The sequence below is a fragment of the Aquarana catesbeiana genome, linkage group LG11 (assembly GCF_042186555.1).
Source record: "Aquarana catesbeiana isolate 2022-GZ linkage group LG11, ASM4218655v1, whole genome shotgun sequence".
NCBI lineage: Eukaryota > Metazoa > Chordata > Amphibia > Anura > Ranidae > Aquarana > Aquarana catesbeiana.
The window spans coordinates 172,287,912-172,308,901 of NC_133334.1; the positions used below are offsets into that span (position 1 = coordinate 172,287,912).

A 20,990-nucleotide genomic window follows, 5' to 3' on the forward strand; every position below is an offset into this window, starting at 1 on the left:
GTGTGCAGTCATGTTAAAACAGGAAAGGGCCATCCCCAAACTGTTCCCACAAAGTCGGGAGCATGAAATTGTCCAAAATGTCTTGGTATGATGATGCCTTAAGAGTTCCCTTTGCTGGAACTAAGGGGCCAAGCCCAACCCTTGAAAAACAACCCCACACTATAATCCCCCTCCACCAAATGATTTGGACCAGTGCACAAAGCAAGGTCCATAAAGATATGGATGAGTGAGTTTGGGGTGGAGGAACTTGACTGGCCTGGACAAAGTCCTGACCTCAACACAACAGAACACCTTGGAGATGAATTAGTGTGGAGACTGTAAGCCAGGCCTTCTCGTCCAACATCAGTGACTGACCTCACAAATGCACTTGGAAGACTGGTCAAACATTCCTATAGACCAGTGATGGTGAACCTTGGCACCCCAGATGTTTTGGAACTACATTTCCCATGATGTTCATGCACTCTGCAGTGTAGTGGAGCATCATGGTAAATGTAGTTCCAAAACATCTGGGGTGCCAAGGTTCGCCATCACTGCTATAGACACACTCTTAAACCTTGTGGACAGCCTTCCCAGAAGAGTTGAAGCTGTTGTAGCTGCAAAGGGTGGGCCAACTCAATATTGAACCCTACGGACTAAGACTGAGATGCCATTACAGTTCATGTGCATTTAAAGGCAGGTGTTCCAATACTTAGGCCAATATATTGTATATTGCTTGTGACACTGAGCATGGCTATGGACTTAGGGCTGGCTCACACCACAGAGATGCAGAAAACATGTGTGAGGCTGCCTGCTGGCTAAGTGGATAGCAATTCTGTGTAGCAGCACTGGGGTTGCTGGTTCAATTATCCAACATGCTAATGCTTGTGTTGAAGTTTATATGTTCTCCCTGTGTGGGTTTCTCACTACAAGTCAAAGACATGCTGGCATTATATTTGGCTCCTGTCGAAATAGTCTCTAATGTAAGAAAGTTAATTTTGGACTTTAGATTGGAAGCTCATTGCAGCCAGGGACTGATGTTAATGGGGGTTATTTACGAAAGGCAAATCCACTTTGCACTACATGTGCAAACTACAAGTGCAAAGTGCACTTGAAATTGCACTGAAAGTGCACTTGGAAGTGCAATCACTGTAGATCTGAGGGGAAGATCTGAAATGAGGGGATATCATCCAATCATGTACAAGCTAAAATGCTGTTTTTTATTTTCCTTATTTTTCTCCATGTCCCCTCTACAGCGTCTGAACTTTCAAATGCACTTTCAGTGCATTATCAAGTGCACTTTGCACTTGTAGTTTGCACTTGTAGTGCAAAGTGGATTTGCCTTTTGTAAATAACCCCCAATGTTTGTTAGCACTAATCATGCCCAGGGACTTGGACATTTAAAATTGTAGGGTTTACACTGCACAGGTACATATGCTTAGAAAACTGTTGCTTTGTGGATGCAAATAGACTTCGATCTTTGGCCTGTAGTTGAAGATTTGATGCACATAGCCAAGGGCTAACACAGTTGCAAATAGTATTATGTGTTCCTGCTCATCAGGTGCAATCACTTTAGACATACATGAAGAGACCGATTGAAAGATACTGGTGGGCGAGTACTTCTATTGGGCATGTGTCAGTGTGCTAACGATACAACCTCTCTTGTATAAAGGGCTGCAGTAGGGGGGGTTCGTTTGGCCTGAGAAGGTCAGGTTTTTTGCTGTGATTTGTGGGGGAGAAGGAATGATATTGTGCAGATTGACAAACACCCAACTAGGGTTGTTTGCTGAAATTCTTGTGTTTTTTTTCCATCAAAAGTGGCTTTTTTGTGGCCATGCTGCCACTGTTATGTGTGTATTGTTCCTGTCTGACCATGCAAACATGGTTTGGGAGTATGTGCTGACATTCTACTCTTTGAGCTCATTGCTTAATCATGTACACAAAAATGCAGCTTCCAGCAGAACATGGTCACCGATGTATGTGTGTGGATTGAATATGTGCCCTTTTTAATATTATGTTGGAATGCTTTGTAAGAATGACTTTAAGTATGTTTCTATAATCTTGCAGATAAAAATGATGTGTTGCCTGTTATACACTGAAAGTAAAGCTGTGTCCACTCTAAGGTTTAGACAAATTTTAGATTGTAAGCTCCTATGAGCAGGGCCCTTAAAATCCAATTGCTAAATGTTTTGCTAAATATAGCACCATATATCCTGTAGAATTTTTTTTTTTTGCTAGTAAATGAATGTACATAATTTTGTTTCTGCTGGCAAAATAAAAGTACATTATTGAGCTTGTTTGTTGGGGTGTTTTTTTTTTCTTCCTTCTTTTAATTAGTTTTGGGGTTGGTGGTTTTGGGGTAGTGCAATATCTTTTTTATATCCTTATAACTTCTATATGTATTTGTGCACCAAAAAAGCTAGTCTCTTCGCCCTGGTTCACATTGATGCTACTTTTAAATTGGGCTACTTCACTTGAAGTAGCCTGATTTCAAAGTAGCAAGGTCAGCGCGATTTCAGGTGCTACTTGATAGAAATCTGTGTGGCTTCATACAGATTTCTATTGAAGTCACACCTGAAATCAGCAAAAGTAGTGCAGGAACTCGGTGCGGCGCTGCAAAATTGGTGTTGCATTGATTGGAACAGTGCCATTGCCGCTAATGGGCTGTGACTTGATCTCTCAAATCATTCCAATGTAAACCTAGGCTTCAGCACACCTGCAAGTAAGTGATAAAGGTGGAATCTTTATATCTAACAGCTGTGGAGAATTGCAGGTAATGAATTCAGCTGGTGGATAGGCAGTGTTTGAATGTGTCAGCTCTGGTTCACATTGGTGCGATTTGACATGTCCAATCGGTGGCAATTGCACTGTTCTGATTGGTGCGATTTGTATTGATATCAGTGCAGAAACCTGCACCGATGTTTCTGATGTTGCCCCTACAGTCGGGACTAACATGTGGGAATGAAATTGTGAGTTCAGCTGAACGATTTCCTCCCGCTGTCAGTGTGAACCAGGGCTCACACTGGGCCTTTTGTCTTTGTAATTCACCTGCTGCTAACCCAGGGACACCATTTCTTATCAAACTCCCTTAAGTTTACCTTCAAATATATGTAGAAATACAGATTTGCATATCTGCAAATAAACGAAAATAAAAAATACTAATCGTGGTTGTGATCAAATATTCACAGCTGCAATCAAGAGTGTTGTTTCACCTTCTGACCCAGAAATTATTCATTGTATGCGCCCGGAAGTTCCTGTGCTGGTCAAGTTCTTCATCTACATGGACATGGCGAGGTCTCTTTAGCAAAGAGGAGGTGCTGCTCATTTGTCGGGTAAGTGTAGGCTATGTACTTGTGCTTACTCAATGTGGGGGTGGATGTGGTAGTTAGATTTGGTGTGAGTGGGGTTCATTGGTTTGTTTGGCATCACCACACATTTGTTTCCGTTCCATGTGCACACATCACTTCCTACATTTGTTCTGCTGATGTAAATCAGTAAGGACTATGCAAGTATAAATGAGAGCTCCTCTTATTAAAATATATATGACTTGTTTCACAGTTGGGCAAATTTTCCAGCAAATTTGGACCTCTGAGTTGCATGACAAGTTGTACCCCATGATTCTCAATGATAACCATTCATATCTGTGCTACTTTAAGTCGCATCAACTTCAAAGTAGTCCCTGTACTACTTTGGTGTGACTTTCATGTGACTTGAGGTATATCTGGTACAATATTACACAGGCATTCCCAAAAGTTGGGGCCAAGTTGCAGCGGCAAAGTGGCAGCAAAATAGTGTAAATTTCAGGTCACAGCAGTGTGAATGAGATTCAAAGATAACACCTTTGAATTTGGCCCTATTGTCACTTGTGCATCTTGAAAGTGTAGCAAATTCGTCCCTGCACTACCTTGGTTTGACTTTGATGCGATTTGAGGTCCATACACCACTAGATTACACAGGCATTGTTTCAAGTCATGGCAAAGCTGTGCAATTTTAAGGTCGCACAAGTGCAAATGGGGCCTTATTCAAAGGTGTTATCAATTAATTTCATTAGGTGACTTTTCATGCAGCTTTGGACCTCAGAGTCACATCAAAAGTTGTCCCCCATGATTTCCATTCATATTTACTCATCCAAACCTCGTCAACTCTTTTCTACCCTTAATTCCTTACTTCACCCCCCACTGCCCCCACGCAACAACTTGCTTACCGCTCAACATATTGCCAACCACTTCAATAGCAAAATCAACACAATTCGCAAGGAGATATCCAGCATTCAAATTCCTCCCCTACCCAACATATCAGGTCCAACACCACACTCAATACTCTCCTCCTTTTGCCCAGTTACCACAGAAGAAGTTGATAAACTCCTCTCCATGGCCCACCTCACTACCTGTCCCCTGGACCCTGTCCCGTCTCAATTACTGCGACCACCTTCCCACTCTATCCTCAACTCCCTAACCCACATCTTCAACCTCTCCCTCTCCTCCGGCACCTTTCCTTCCCCGCTCAAACATGCACTGGTTACCCCCATACTCAAAAAACCCTCACTAGACCCCACCTGTTTGAATAACTTAAGACCTATCTCCCTGCTCCCGTTTGCCTCCAAGCTCATCGAACGCCTTGTTCATGACCAAATGAGTTGCTACCTCACGGACAACAACCTTCTTGACCCCCTACAGTCTGGCTTCCACCCACAACATTCTACTGAAACTGCCCTACTAAAACTCACCAATGACCTAATAACTGCCAAAACCAATGGCCACTACTCCATACTCATACTTTTAGACTTCTCTGCTGCCTTTGACACAGTTGACCACCTGCTCCTCCTCAGCAAATTACACTCCCTTGGCCTCTGTGATTCTGCATTATCCTGGTTCTCCTCCTACCTATCTCAGCGCACTTTCAGTGTCACTTACAACTCCATCTCCACCGCTCCCCTTCCTCTTTCTGTTGGGGTACCCCAAGGCTCCTTCCTTGGGCCTCTCCTTTTCTCACTCTATACCTCTTCCCTGGGCCAGCTGATAACCTCCCATGGCTTCCAATACCACCTCTATGCCAATGACACACAGATCTATCTCTCCGCTCCTCAACTCACCCCCTATATCTCCTCACGGATCTCAAACTTGCTGAATGACATATTGGTATGGATGTCACACCACTTCCTCAAACATAATCTTTCTAAAACTGAGCTTGTTATATTTCCTCCTTCACGGTCCCCCTCCTGTGACTTCACCATTAATATCAACAACACAACCATTGGTCCCTCCACACATGCCAGGGTCCTGGGTGTAATCCTTGACTCTGACCTCTCCTTGAGCCCCCATATCCAATCACTGGCTAAATCCTGCCGCCTTAACCTCCGCAAAATCTCCAGAATTTGACCCTACCTGACTAATGACACCACAAAGCAACTTATTCACTCCTTGATTATTTCCCGCCTGGACTACTGCAACTCTCTCCTTAATGGCCTACCCTTAAGCAGGCTATCCCCGCCCTTCAGTCTATTATGAATGCTGCTGCTAGACTAATACACCTCACTAATCGATCCGTGACTGCTGCTCCTCTCTGCCAATCCCTTCACTGGCTTCCCCTACCCCACCGTGTAAAATTCAAAATGCTAACCATAACATACAAGGCCATTCACAACATCGCCCCCATCTACATCACCAACCTCATCTGCAGATATTGCCCAAATCGCCCCCTCCACTCCTCTCAGGACCTCCTGCTCTCTAGCTCCCTTGTTACCTCCTCCCATGCTCGCCTTCAGGACTTCTCCAGAGCCTCTCCCATCCTCTGGAATTCCCTGCCCCGGTATGTCCGATCAGCCCCTACCCTGTCCACCTTTAGGAGATCCCTGAAAACTCATTTATTCAGGGAAGCCTATCCCACACCCACATAACTGTCCCTGAGCCACCCCCATCAAATCATTCTTTGCAGCTATTACCTTTTGTACCACCACCCCCTCCCTTTAGAATGTAAACTCTAAGAGCAGGGCCCTCCTGTACCTTTTGTATTGAACTGTACTGTAATTGTGTTGTCCCCCTTATACATTGTAAAGCACTGCGTAAACTGTTGGCGCTATATAAATCTCGTATAATAATAATGACATTTATTAGAGCTGCACGATTAATCGCCATCATGATTTTTTTTCCCCTTTGCGTTCTTGAAAAAAGCGTTTCACGATTCTTGCTATGCAAAGAATTCTCTCTGCTCTTCTGAAGCCACAGCCTTCAAAAGAAAGGAATAGAAAAACCGTCAGTCTGCCAAGAATTAGAACATTCTTTATCAGTGAACTTAACTAGAAACATTGTAACAATTTGTCAATGAAATAGACTTCTGTGTAAGTGAGGAAAGTTTAACCACTTAAACACTAAACCTTTTTCTGACATTTGTTGGTTTCAGGTTAAAATAATTTTTTTTGCTAGAAAATTACTTAGAACCCCCAAACATTATATATATATATTTTTTAGTAGAGACCCTAGAGAATAAAATGGTGGTTGTTACAATATTTTATGTCACACTGTATTTGCGCAGCGGTCTTTCAAATGCAATTTTTTTTGGAAAAAATTACTTTAATGAATTGAAAAAAAAAAAAAAGTTAGCCCAATTTTTTTGGGATAATGTGAAAGATTTGACGTCACAAGAATCCTGATCTTTTTATTCTAAGCAAAAAAATCGTGATTCTCATTTTGGCCAGAACCGTGCAGCTGTAATATCTATGCAACTTCAGCCATGTTCACATAGCTCTGAATTGACATGTCAAATTGCAGGCCAAATCGGTGCCTATTGACGGCAATGGAACTGTCCGAATTGGTGTGACACCACAACGATTCCCAAAAGTAGTTCCTGCACTACTTTGGGCAACTTCAGGGGGCGATTACTTACCTCCCAACTTTTTGAGATGGGTATAAGGGACACCTATTAGCAAAAGTAGGTAGGCATAGGACACCTTCTTAAAGGAGAACAGTTGGGACCTATGTGATTTCACTAGACATCTGTGCAGGAAAGTGCACTGATGTCTCTGAAATTGCTCACAAAGTCGGGCTGAGTCACACTTGTGTGACTTTGGACATCAGAGTCGCATGAAAAGTCATACCCCATGATTTTCAATGTGTACCATTCATATCTGTGTGACTTCAAGTAACACTGACTTCAACGTAGTCCCTGTACTACTTTGGTCTGACTTTGATGCGAGTTGAGGTCCATAGACCTCAAGTTTACACAGGCATTCCGTGGAATTGCGGCAAAATTGCTAATGCAAAATCACGGGAAAGTTGCGTGCCTTTCCCTGCGACTCCTGCGTCCATAGACCTCAAGATTACACAGGCATTGCTTAAAGTCGCATCAAAATCTCGCAACTTTCAGGTCGCACAAGTGTGAAAGGGGCCTAAATCATTGTGCTGAGTACTATTATACCTAGAATATAAAGTAGTCCCACCATCAAACACTAGTAAATGTATGTTCTTGATATAATTGTGCTCAAATGGCTGAAAATCACACAGATGGTATCACCTACTGAAAGCTTGCATTAGACTCAGCAGCATATGCTGAAAAGAGGAGAATGCCTATTAGCATGAGCATGGTTGTTACTATAATATTAATGCCTGACATGCAAAACATTATTGTATAGAATGAAACATTAGTAAATATTTTCTCTGTAGGTATGTGCTCAGCTCTGTAGCATTGCGGTATACCCTGCTGCCCCCAAAGGTTCAAGCCATGAGTTCAAATCCCACTGACAGCATTTCCTCCTGGAAGTGTGCATTGTACTCAGCAGCTTAATTAGCCAATGCACATCAGCATGGTTTATTCCATATTTTAACTCTTCAAATGCATGCAATGGTATGTACTTATTCAATAATATTATGGTATGGAATTCCAAAATTCAATGAAAAAAATGTCGTAGGGTCCCCCCCCAGTACACACCAGGCCCTTCGGTATGGACTTTAAGGAGAACCCCACACCAAAATGTAAAATAAATTTGATGTGGGCCCCCCCAAAAATCCATACCAGACTCTTATCCAAGCATGCAGCCTGGAGGTCAGGATAGGGGGGGACGAGTGAGCACCCTCCCCTTCTGAACCTTATCAGGCCACATGCCCCAAAGCAACTTTTCCCCATGTTGATGGGGACAAGGGGCTCTTCCCGACAACCCTGGTTGGGTTTATCAGAATCTTGAAGCTACCTTTAACAAGGGGCTCCCAGATCCTGCCCCCCTATGTGAATAGGTATGGGGTACATTGTACCCCTACCCATTCACCAAAAAAAGCAGTGAAATATAAAAAAATCAATAGCTGGTTTTGACAAGTCCTTTATTGTAAAATAGCTTCGAGCTGTCTTCTTCTCTGAGCCATCTTCTTCAGACGCTGTCTCTCCCTCCTCCATCTTCTCCCCGAGCTGTATTCTCCCAGAGCCATCTCTCCTGCCACCACCATCTTCTCCATCTGCTGTGTTCTTCCACACCGCTGGTTACCCGCTAATGAAAAAAAAAGCTGCTCTTCTTCCGTGGCGGTCTTCCTCCGCTGTGTTGTCACCCGCTGTGTGGCGTCTCTTACATAGCTATGGAGCGGACTCTCCGGGTGACATTATCGGATGGCCACAGAAGACCGCCACAAGAAGAGCGGCTTCTTTTTTTATTAGTGGGTAACCGGCTGCGCGGAAGAACACATCAGCGGGAGAAGATGGTGGCGGCAGGAGAGACAGCTCAGGGAGAAGAAACATCAAACACTAGTGAATGTATTTTCTATGTATGACTGTGCTACGCCCAATAAGCTAGTGGTCAGCACTTCTACCTTGAAGAACTTATGGGTTCAAATCCCACAGGGTGCAACTAAAAGATTGAATTGATGAAAAAAGGCAAATGACCATTAGCCAATTAGCCAAAGCAGCATATGCTGAAAATAGGTGAATGCCAATTAGCCAATGCACTTCAAATTTGTCTGATTCTATTATATTAACTCTTCAAATGCATGCAATGATATGTAAGTATTCAATACTATTATGGTGTGAAATTCCAAACACCACACACTAGCTAACGAGCAGATTAAATTTTTTTGTTTGTTTATTTTAATTTGCTTGTGCACTGAAAAAATAAACACAGCTGGTGGGTGGTATTTGAACTTGTACCATGAGTGCTGTGGAGACATCTGAGCAGACCACTAAGCCATTGTGCTAAGTACGAGACCTGCATAATAGTGTATAATGATTAAAGAATGAATATAAACAATTACCACTTTATAGTCACCTAAATAAAAAAATAAAAAACAACATACAACAAATAGGTAACCTAAATGTTTAATACATGTAACTTTACAGAGTAGCAGACATTACTATGTAATAATCATTCATAACTGCATTCGTTAGCAAAAGAAGGAAAAAACTAGGAATACTAATTGCAACTTACATCAATAGATGCACACGAGGTAGAGCACATCTCACATAAAAATGTTTCTTTCACATACATGGATCATGGTTACAGTGCAGTACTATATAATAACTTGGTAGGAATTGGCACTTGCATATACGTGGAAGCGCTAATTAGCTCTGACTTAAAATTTACTAACGTGTGTTTCTCGCTAATAGCGCTAATTTTCATTTGCACATTTTGTTGAAATTTTATTTGGCTAAAATGGGAGCTATTATTTGCCATAGTGCCCAGTACTTCCTGGCGCTATAGTAAATGACCCCCAATGTATCTCTCTACTCCATTCATAAAGAAAGAAAACAGGGGGGCGGGCTTCACAGTGACAGTGGCCAATCAGAGGCTATTACAGCAATCAGGTGACCCTAAAGAGGGAATAAGATTACTGATTTCTGATGACTGTAAAATGAGAATTTTACAAAAAAAAAAAAATTGAAATTTTGAATACTGTGACTGGTTCTGGAGATCACACTTACAAACAGATATTGATGAGATAGAACAAGTCCAGAGACAGAAAGGTCTGGGGAATAAAACATGTCAGGAGAGACTTCAGGAACTTAACATGTAAAGTCTTGAGGACAAAAGGAAGGGGGGTTGAAACCCTTTAATACAATAAAAGGCGTGAATAAGTTTTGGAAGGGCAGTATTTGCAATACGAAGTTAAGATCAAAAACACAGGGACATGACATTAAACTAGCAGGAGGAAAGTTCAAAATTAATCTCAGAAAGTGTTATTTTACTGAAAGAGTATTCATGCTTGGAATAGACTTTCAGCAGAGGAATTGAGCCAGTCAATAGTAAGTGGATTCTAACATACTTGGGACAAACGAGATCTGTAAAAAGAAATAAATTATATAAATATATATATATATATATATATATATATATATATATATATATATATATATATATATACATACATACATATATATATATATATATATATATATATATATATATATATATATATATATATATATATATATATATAGTATATACATTATAAACTAAAAAAATGTGACAGACTCGATGGATCACTTGGTCTTTTTCTGCTATCTCTCTTCTAAATTTCTATGTTACTATATACTGTATGAAATTCAGTCCAAACTTGTGTTCAGGTTGAACCAAAAGCTCATCCCTAGTCATTAAGTCCAATGCAGAGTCCATAGCCCTGTGTTGGACCCAAGGACACAAAGAAACAGTCCACTGCCAAAACATAGGGGAGTAGAGGAGAGCACTGGCTGCCAATGGAGCAAGGAGTCAGGTAATGAAATGGCTTTTTGTGACCCCCCCTTTAGACATGATTGAAATTGAATTTAACCCTTGCAGTGCAGAAGTAGCCTTATTGCAAGGGAGCATTTTTCCTTTCCCATGAGATGGGTTTAAAGTTCACAGTTTGGGTATTTTTGGATGTGTTTACTGAACCTGCCCTCGATTTGAACCCAAGCAGATTTGCCCATCCCTACTTGGCACCCACTTATCTATGCGTGGTGTCTGCAAACACCACCATAGGTGATTATGCTGAATGTAATCTGAACCACTCCCAAGACCAAATATTGTTTAAAATGTTACATAGTTAGTCTGGTTAAAAAATTAAACAAGTCTGTCTAGTTCAGCCAATAAAAGGGGAAAAAAACAAAACTTTACAATCCTATTTACACAATCCTATACCCACAGTTGACCCAGAGGAAGGCAAAAAATCCCAGCAAAGCATAATCCAATTTGCTCCAGTAAAGGGAAAAAATTCCTTCCAGATCCCCCAAGAGACAATTGGATATTCTCTGGATCAACTTTACCTATAAATGTTAGTATCCAGTTATATTGTGTACATTTAGGAAAGAATCCAGGCCTTGTTTTAAAAGCAATCTGCTGGACAGAACCAGCTCTTGAGGGAGTCTATTCCATGTGTTCCCAGCTCTTACTGTAAAGAAGCTTTTCCGCATATGGAGAATAAATCTCTTTTCCTCCAAACGTAAAGAGTGCCCCCTTGCCCCATGTGATGATCTTAGTGAATCACTCCACACCAAGTTCGCTATATGGATCACTTATGTATTTATACATGTTGATCATGTCCTCCCTTAACCACTTCCCGCCCGGCCCATAGCAGATGGGGCGGTGGTTAAGTTATCCTGACTGGGCGTCATATGACGTCCAGCAGGATAACATGCCGCTGCGCGCCCGCGGGGGCGCGCATCGCGGCGATCGGTGGAGCGGTGTGTCAGTCTGACACACCGCTCCACCGATCTTGGTAAAGTGCCTCCGGCGGAGGCTCTTTACCATGTGATCAGCCGTGTCCAATCACGGCTGATCACGATGTCAATAGGAAGAGCCGTTGATCAGCTTTTCCTCACTCGCGTCTGACAGACGCTAGTAGAGGAGAGCCGATCGGCGGCTCTCCTGACAGGGGGGTCTGCGCTGATTGTTTATCAGTGCAGCCCACCTCAGATCACCACACTGGACCACTAGGGAAGGGGGCAACATGTGGATGGCCAGGTATGTACCCCATGGCCATCCACATGTGCCCAATGTGCCCAGTCAGTGCACAATCTGTGCCAATCAGTGCCCACAAACGGGCACTGATTGGCACCATTATATTGCAGTGATGCCCAGCAATGCCACCCTTAGGGGCATCAGTGCCACCAGTGTCATCAGTGCCACCCATCAGTGTCCAGCGGTGCCACCAGTAAGTGCCCATCTGTGCCCATCAGTGCCCACCTATCAGTGCCCATCAGTGCCCATACGTGCCACCTATCAGTGCCACCCATAAGTACCCATCAGTGCCACCCATAAGTACCCATCAATGCCACCTATGAGTGCCCATCAGTGCTGCCTATGAGTGCCCATCAGTGCCACCTATGAGTTCCCATCAGTGCAGCATACCAGTGCCACCTATCAGTGCCCATCAATGCCACCTATCAGTGCCCATCAGTGCCGCCTATCAGTGCCCATCATCAGTGCCTGTCAGTGCCACCTCATCAAAGCCACCTCATTGGTGCCCATCAGTGGCGCCGTATCAGTGCCCGTCAGTGCAGCCATATCAGTGCCCATCACTGAAGAAGAAAACATACTTATTTACAAAAATTTTTAACAGAAACAAAGAAAAACTTGTTTTTTTTCAAAATTTTCGGTCTTTTTCTATTTGTTGCGCAAAAAATAAAAACCGCAGAGGTGATCAAATACCACCAAAAGAAAGCTCTATTTGTGGGAACAAAATGATAAAAAAATAGTTTGAGTACAGTGTAGCATGACTGCGCAATTGTCATTCAAAGTGCGACAGCGCTGAAAGCTGAAAATTGGCCTGTGCGGGAAGGTGTCTAAGTGCCTGGTATTGAAGTGGCTAATATCCTTTTCTCAAGAGAGAGTAAACTCAGTTCCTCTAATCTTTCCTCATAGCTGAGCTCCTCCATGCTTCTTTTCAGTTTGGTCGCCCTTCTCTATACTTCTTCCAGTTCCACAATATCCTTTTTGTGAACTGGTGTCCAAAACTGAACTGCATATTCCAGATGAGGTCTTACTAATTACTTTTGTACAGAGGCAAAATTATATCCCTCTGTCTGGAGTCTATACCTCTCTTAATACAAGAAAGGATTTTGCTTGCTTTGAAAACTGCTACTTAGCATTGCGTGCCATTATTAAGCTTATGCTCTACCAGAACACCCAGATCCTTCTCCACCATTGATTCCTCCAGTTGTTCTCCCCCTAGTATGTATGATGCATACATATTCTTAGGCCCCAAGTGCATAACTTTACATCTAGCAACATTAAACCTCATTTGCCACATAGTTACCCAATTAGACAGTGCATTAAGGTCGGGTTGTAAATTGGAGACATCCTGTAAGGATGTTATTCCACTGCATAGCTTAGTGTCATCTGCAAAGACTGAAATTGTACTTTTAATCCCAGACTCTATATCATTTATAAATACATTAAAAAGTAAGGGTCCCGACACTGAACCTTGGGGTGCACAACTAACAACCCTAGAGCATTCAGAGTATGAATCATTATCCACTACTCTCTGAATACGGTCTTTTAGCCAGTTTTCTATCCATTTACAAACTGATTTTTCTAGATCTGTAGACTTTACCTTACACATTAGCCGTGGATGGGGAACTGTGCCAAATGCTTTTGCAAAATCCAAGTATACCATATCCACAGCCACTCCTCTGTCCAAAGTTTTACTTACCTCCTCATAAAAATAAATCAGGTTTGTTTGACAACTTCTGTCTTTCATGAATCTATGCTGTCTGTTGCTTAAAATATTTTTTTCCTAGCAAGAACTCATCTACTGTATATGGTCTTTTATTAAACTCCCCAGCCCTTCCCACTTATGGAAGTTAAACTAACAGGTCAATAGTTACTTGGTAACTGTGCAGACATGTGCAGAATGAAAAAAATAGTTTAGTCTAGTTTCAATTAGTTATTTACATAAATTAGTTTAGTTAAATTTGTTTTATTCGTTTAATTTGTTTACGGAATTAGTTTTGTTTATTGATGAGGACAAGGGCCTCTTCCTGACAACCCTAGCCGGTGGTTGTCTGGGTCTGTGAGCGGGGGGCTAATGAGAATTTGGAAGCCCCCCTATGTGAATGGGTATCGGGTACATCGTACCCCTACCCATTCACCAAAAGGCAGTGAAACGTAATAAAAACACAAGAGCCGGTTTTTGACAATTCCTTTATTAATAGCTCTGTCTTCTCTAGCTGTCTTCTCCTTCCTGCCATCTTCTCTTTCCTGTCGTCTCTTCCCACCGTCTTCTCCTCGAGCCCCCTCTTCCCACCACCACCGTCTCTTACCACTGCTGTCTTCTTCCTCACCACCGGTTACCCACAATTTTTTTTTAAAAAGCCACTCTTGTTCTGTTGACGCCTTCATCTGTTTTGTTGTTGTCCGATCTCTGCCGACTGTTATATAGCAATGGGGCGTGGCCATCCGATGAGATCACCCGGGGGAACCCGCCCCTTGTGACAATGTTTGCAAGGGGCGGGCTCTCCAGGTCACGTCATCGGATGGCCATGCCCAATTGCTATATAAGAGTCAGCAGAGAGCGTTTAAAAACGTAAAATGCACTGAAAAATGTGCCTGAAAAACATATTAAGCACAGCCGCATAGATGTGAACCTAGACTGAGTGATACAGGCAAAAAAGGTTGGGAGGGGCAAATACACCAATGTTCACATAAAATCGCTGGGACCTCAATATAGATAAACAAGCACATACAGTAATAACATGCAATGAATGCAATTGTTTTAATATGTTACCAAAAGCTTACAATTACAACATATACAATAAAGTTATTATTCTTGAACTAAAATGAAATATCCAATATTAAATAACAATACATGTGGAAAAATGTTTTCTAATACTCTTTCTATGCAATGTGTTTTTGTTGTTTTGCCCTAGACATTGATGAATGTAAAAGTGACCCATGTGGTCATGGAAAGGGATTGTGTCTCAACACTGTTGGCTCATTTAACTGTCATTGTCATCATGGGTACAAACTGAATGTAACACATGGAACAAGATCTTGTGTGGGTAAGAGAACTTTATATATTTCGATCTTGTCTCTTGTTTGCCACAAGATATATGTCTAATAATATTATTCCTAATCTTAGTACCATTATTAGGCGAGTATGCCTGTGATTTTCCAGGGAAAAAAATTAGGCTGTAAATCTAGTGTATGTTCCTTAGTGTGTTATACTTCACACTGTGTTGTTTTTCTCCTTTAGTTATCAACAGTTATTTATTTTCCATAAACAACCAGTGTACTAGATGTTTTTAGCAATAATTAAGTAAGTGAGACTAATTCCTATGACAGGGATATGCAATTAGCGGACCTCCAGCTGTTGCAAAACTACAAGTCCCATCATGCTTCTGCCTCTGGGTGTCATGCTTGTGGCTGTCAGAGTCTTGCTATGCCTCATGGGACTTGTAGTTCTGCAACAGCTGGAGGTCAGCTAATTGCATATCTCTGCCCTATAATATTGTCCTGTAGAGATGCCAGTGGTACTGTGCAAAAAAAAGCATGCATGCCTGTTTGCTAATCTGAAAAAAATAAAAGATTGGTTTACATCCGACCATGGTGTAATGTTTATAGCCAACAAATGTCCTTAAATAGAAGCAATACAATATTAGTTGCTTTGTCAGAAGTCCTATCACTCTTCTAACAATATAGTTTATCTCAGATGTTGATGAGTGCTTACGGTCGGGAATGTGTGGAGAGTCTCGCAGCTGTGTCAACTTTCCTGGCTACTATAAATGTGAATGTCAGACTGGATACAAAATAAAGAACAGAAGGCCTTTATTGTGTGAAGGTAAGCAGAAATGAGGAGTTGTTTGCTAAAATTTGGAAAATGCATCCAAAAAATGCCAGATGTCCAACTTATGTTGATCTCAGCAGTGGTACGTACAGTAAGGCCTCTTGCACACGGTACTGATGTTTGAAAATCTGCATTTTTAGATATAATTTCACATGTTTATGTTGGGCATATTTGCATGCATTTGTGCATAATTGTATTCTCGCATTCTAGCTCCCAGAATGTTGTATTCATACCCGTACTCATATATATGCATATTTGCGTGTACCGGCGCAAAATACTGACCGCAAACTCAAATTTTTCTTCTTTTTTTTTTTTTTTTTTTTTACTCATGAATGTGAATATATACCTATGTGCACAGGCACGTTGTAAACAATGGGCTGCATTTTAGATGAGTAAAAAAATGCTGTACTGAGCTGCAGTGTGTAAGATGCCTTTGTGATGCAAATCAAAGAATTTCTACTATCAGCAACAATGGTTTGGATTGGAATATCAAGCAAGGGACTAGTGAACTAATACAGCTAGCTAGAGCTCCTGTAACTGAATCTTTTAACTAGATTTTCAAAATTACCTCCACCCTTCACACACACACACACTTAATAAGTGTATATATAGTAAAGATAGTTATACACATAGTACAGACCTTATATGCAGACTAAACATGGAAGCACTACCCATGGCCTAATTCGTCCTGAGTTTTCATCCAGTGATAGTTACCCAACCCTTATTATCATCTCCCTGTCTCTGCTCCTTCATCTATGGCTATGGCCATGATAAAATATTTAAATTTCCCAATTTTCACATTTTACATTAACAATAGACCCTTTATTATGGGCTATGAGCTGTCAAACTCCCCAGATACAGTGGACCAACAGTGAAGCAGGCCAAAACATGCTTGTGTATTAGCCTCTTGACTGCCAAATTACAGGCAACACTGAACTGATGCTAATTTAGCCATTGTGTGACCTATTGTGACTTATTCAATGGCAAAGTCCTCACATAGGACTCCATTTGCCCCTAGAGGCCCAGTTATTTGGCTTTATATGCCGATTGTGGACCCTTTATGTTCATCGTAGTATTGTGTTATCCACTCAAGAATATCTCTGTGCAGGCGTTATTGCATGTCCGGATCAGTGAGACCTTTCCTATACCCCTTCAAAGTGTGTCCTGAAGAAGCAACCAAGCGAAATTCATATACGCACAGGGGCTCATGCATTCTTTGATGTCATACTGTTGGACGTCATTTATCTACTTGGGAATATGTAATGTCCTCTATCTGGCCACTCTTTGGCTGTTGATGGACACATACCTTTTTATCATTTTATACTTTGTATGTTTATATGGTTACACTTAATAAAATATTTTTAAATTATACTGCTGTTCCAATCTGCCTCCAAAGTCCGCCCGAGTGGGGGAAAAAACGTTTTCTTCTCTAAATGATTTATACGGATGTGGCATATGAGTGATCTACCCTAAATTTTAACCTTTGGAACATGTTACATGTTTATACCTTTATACCTTCCCCTGAGCACCCCCCTCTCTGTGACAGGGGGCTGGGGTTCCTCTCCCTTACAGCCTCTTTCACATTTAAAATTGACGCGGATGTGCAAGGTTTTGCCCACACAGCCATGTCATTCATTCACAATGATCTGTGAATTAATAAATTTCAAGTCCCGTCTGCCACCGAGGCAGATAGCTTATAGTTGTCAATGGACTATTAGCGTGCTGAACAGCCTATACAGAGGTACAGGCAGAAAGCTGAAGGACACGTCTGCCAGACCCTGATGTTGCACCTGCAATTCACTGATCAAAGGTGCAATGCTTTCCAGGCTCCTGTGGGGAAAAATAAAAAATGCGTGTTTTTCATGCAAAAAATGTGCATTTAATATATTTCCCTTAAAGGTGTATACCAATGAAACATTTATTCCTTCCAGTCCTTTTCAGATTGGAGATTTCTAAACCAGACTTCTTTTATGGAACTTTAACATTTGTAGAGGAGCGTGGACTGCACTCATGCAAGCAACTCATGCTAAAACAACAGCACTGAAGGAATTAATTACAGCTTTGTCTGACGTTGTATGCTCCCATGACCAACAAATGGATAAGCAGGAATCGCATATACATGTACTCGCATCTTGAGGATCAAGATAACCGCAATTCAGATTGGAGATTTCTAAACCAGACTTCTTTTATGGAACTTTAACATTTGTAGAGGGGCGTGGACTGCACATGGAGGAAGCAGCGTGCTAGTGTGCTGTGCCCCAGCAGAGACCCGGGGGGATCAGCCAGACGCAAGTTGTAACACTGTTTCTCCTAGCACTCCATCCCTTATCCGGCCTTTTAGTTTGGCTCACATTTTGGTTCATCCTGGCTCTCTCCAGCTCTAGCTCACCCCGGCACTCACCCGGCTCCTTTTCCAGCTCCCATGGGCAGAAAGGGACATGGTGCTTTCAGCCATCCATCTGGCACGACTCCTCTTTCCTCGCAGAGAGGCATCTCTGGCTTCTTCCCTGCCAGCGGGCGGACCCGTATCTCCAGCATCTCCACTAAAATGGCAAGAGAACATCACACAGGAGCTGCCTGTGTGCGATTCTGCTCTCTCTCTTCAATCCAAAGCCCAGTGTCCTCGCCAGCTGCTCCACAAGAGCCGTGGTCGGCAGCCTCACCTCTCTCTTCCTCATCTCTCCCTCCATCTCTTCCTCCACCTTTGCTCACACACTCCCCAGTTACAAGCCATAATTCAGATGAGGGGGATTTACGAGACTTTTTATGAGCTTTGCCAACATGGAGTGAGATTGAGGCATTTGTACAGCGTCTTGAGCAATGATATTGCACAGATACCCAGTCTGTAAAGACAGAACTGCAAGCAACTCATGCTAAAACAACAGCACTGAAGGAATTAATTACAGCTTTGTCTGACGTTGTATGCTCCCATGACCAACAAATGGATATGCAGGAATCGCATATACATGTACTCGCATCTTGAGGATCAAGATAACCGCAATTGCCAGAATAATATCCAGATCCGAGGGTTGCCAGAGGTAATAGTTGTAGAGGATCTCTCAGAAATGGTTAGAGGTAGTTTTATTTCTCTATTGGGGACAACAAAGTCGGTTAATTTGGAACTTGATAGAGTCCATAGGGCTCTAGGGCCCCGAAGTTCTGACCCAGCCAAACCAAGAGGTATTATTTGTCGAATACATTTTTTTTTGTGTAAAAGGGGACATCATGAGGAAAGCCAGAGCAAAGGGCCCTATGGACTTTAAGGGGGCCACTAGCCATCTGTTGCAAGATTTATGTTGTTTTAACTTAGAGAAAGGGAAAGCTCAAAAGCCCTTACTTACACAGTTACAAGATAGTAATATTTCTTACCATTGGAACTTTCCATTTCAGCTACAGATCCGGAAGGATGGCAAGTGGCTTATCATTCGTGGTCCACCCGATATTCCGGCGGTGTTAGCTGCCCTGGATCTGCCAAAGCTCCCAACTTTAGAGCCTTCCATGGAATCTGATCTATCTTTAATTTTTTTTTTTGGATGCAACTTGTTCTCTAGGCCCATAAACATTTTATTTTTGATTTGTGTCCTGTTTATAATGTTATGCAACATTAATATGGGTGTTTTTTCTTTTGTTTTTTCTTTTGATATAGAATGCAATTTGTCTTGTTTCTAGGTCTAGAAGGGTCTATTTGTAATGTGTCTTGTTTGTATTATTATATAGCATTGCTATGTGATGTGTTTCTTTTTTTTGCCATATTTAAATGCCATACTTATATAAGTATGACATATAAATATGGAAAAAAAAAAAGGAAACATATCCCATATTAATGTGGGCTAACTCAGGATAGGTTCCTTTACGTATATGAGAATCTGTGTCATGTGCCATAATAGTTCATTTTAATTTCACTATTAGGAATTTTGTTCCCAGGGGCAAGACTACTCATGGAGGAGATAGCATGGAAGTGTGAAACCTTATGTATATAATAGAAGCTGTAGCAGAAGTATGTGTCGTGCAGAGGGGATAGGGAACGGGTATTATGTAGGTAGTTAGATTGTTAGTTTTGGATCAATCCGCTGCCTTGATCTCCTGTGCACAACAATGAATTGTTTGAAATTTGTGGGATGTCACAAGCCGTGGCAATTATTAAGATTCAGATCAGGTATGTGTATGTATTGGTGCCCGTGTATGTATGTATGTACGCCTGTAAATATATGAATGCACATGTATATATGTATGTGTATATATACATGGGTACATATAGGGAAGGAAAAGGGATGACTATATATCTCATGAAGAGTATATGTACCAAGTTAGAGTATGTCTCCCTGTGAAGGTGATAAGTGATATATTTTTATTTTTTTGTTGTATGTGCCAGAGGTGGGTGCCATGCACAGTGGATGAGGGGTTGGCGTTATGTCTATCATTTTTGGTTCAATTTGCTATCCCACTACTGTAGCCTGTGTTACAACTGGGGGAGGGCTTATCAAAAAGAGATGAATTGGTCGTATGGCATATGCTATGGTTATTGGGGAACTAAATCTTTTATTTATTATTTATTTTTTTTAAGGGGTATCGTAGCCACATGTAATTTTGATAAAAGTTCCATTAGGATTAGACTTATGTTGTACTATATTATAGGGGTCACTGGTGTTTGGTTTCCCCTCATATATTTATACATTTTATTTCTTTCATTTTGCCTCATGCATCTGATCTGGGAGGTTCCCGAGACTCATGGTTGAGACTACAAACTTTGTGGTGTGGGGTGCCAAGTTGTTTGATTGACTATTACATTTTCATTTATATCAGTAATTGTGGTAAAGGTTGATTTTTTTCCCTGGGGTCTTATGATGGGGCCTCCTATGTGTGTATTCACCTCCCCACTATAGGAACACTAGCCCTTTGGTAGGGCTTGGTGGAAACTTTTTTTGTTTTTGGATTAATTCAATTCCCTATTGTGTTTGGTTTTTTATCCCCCTTGTATAGTTATAGCCTGTCTATTCCGATTTTGGTTCCGGGGTAGTCCTGGGTCCAGAGAGAGTTATCTCTCTCATACATTTAGGCTCCATTCACACTAGCGCGTTTTTTGATGCATTTTGCATTTTGCAGAAATGCATGGGAATTTTTTAACATGGGTTCCTATGGAACATGTTCACATCAATGCTTTTTTGTATCTCTGCGTTTTTGGAAAGGGTCGGGAACTTTTTTTCATGCAAAAAGCAGCGTTTTGCATGTAATGGATTTCAATGGACAAGCATCAAAAACGCAAGTGCACCGTTTTTGCAG

General features: G+C 41.6%; 1 protein-coding gene across 8 annotated transcripts in view; it reads left to right on the forward strand.

The window, feature by feature from the left end:
• The window catches only part of LTBP3 (latent transforming growth factor beta binding protein 3), a 1,979,464-nt gene that overhangs the window by 999,663 nt on the left and 958,811 nt on the right, over positions 1 to 20,990 (forward strand). For all 8 annotated transcript variants that reach the window (XM_073605046.1, XM_073605047.1, XM_073605043.1 and 5 more), the window contains exons 13-14: positions 14,794 to 14,925; positions 15,576 to 15,704. In XM_073605046.1, coding sequence (XP_073461147.1) covers positions 14,794 to 14,925; positions 15,576 to 15,704 — 261 coding nt within the window. The remainder of the gene's footprint in view (positions 1 to 14,793; positions 14,926 to 15,575; positions 15,705 to 20,990) is intronic.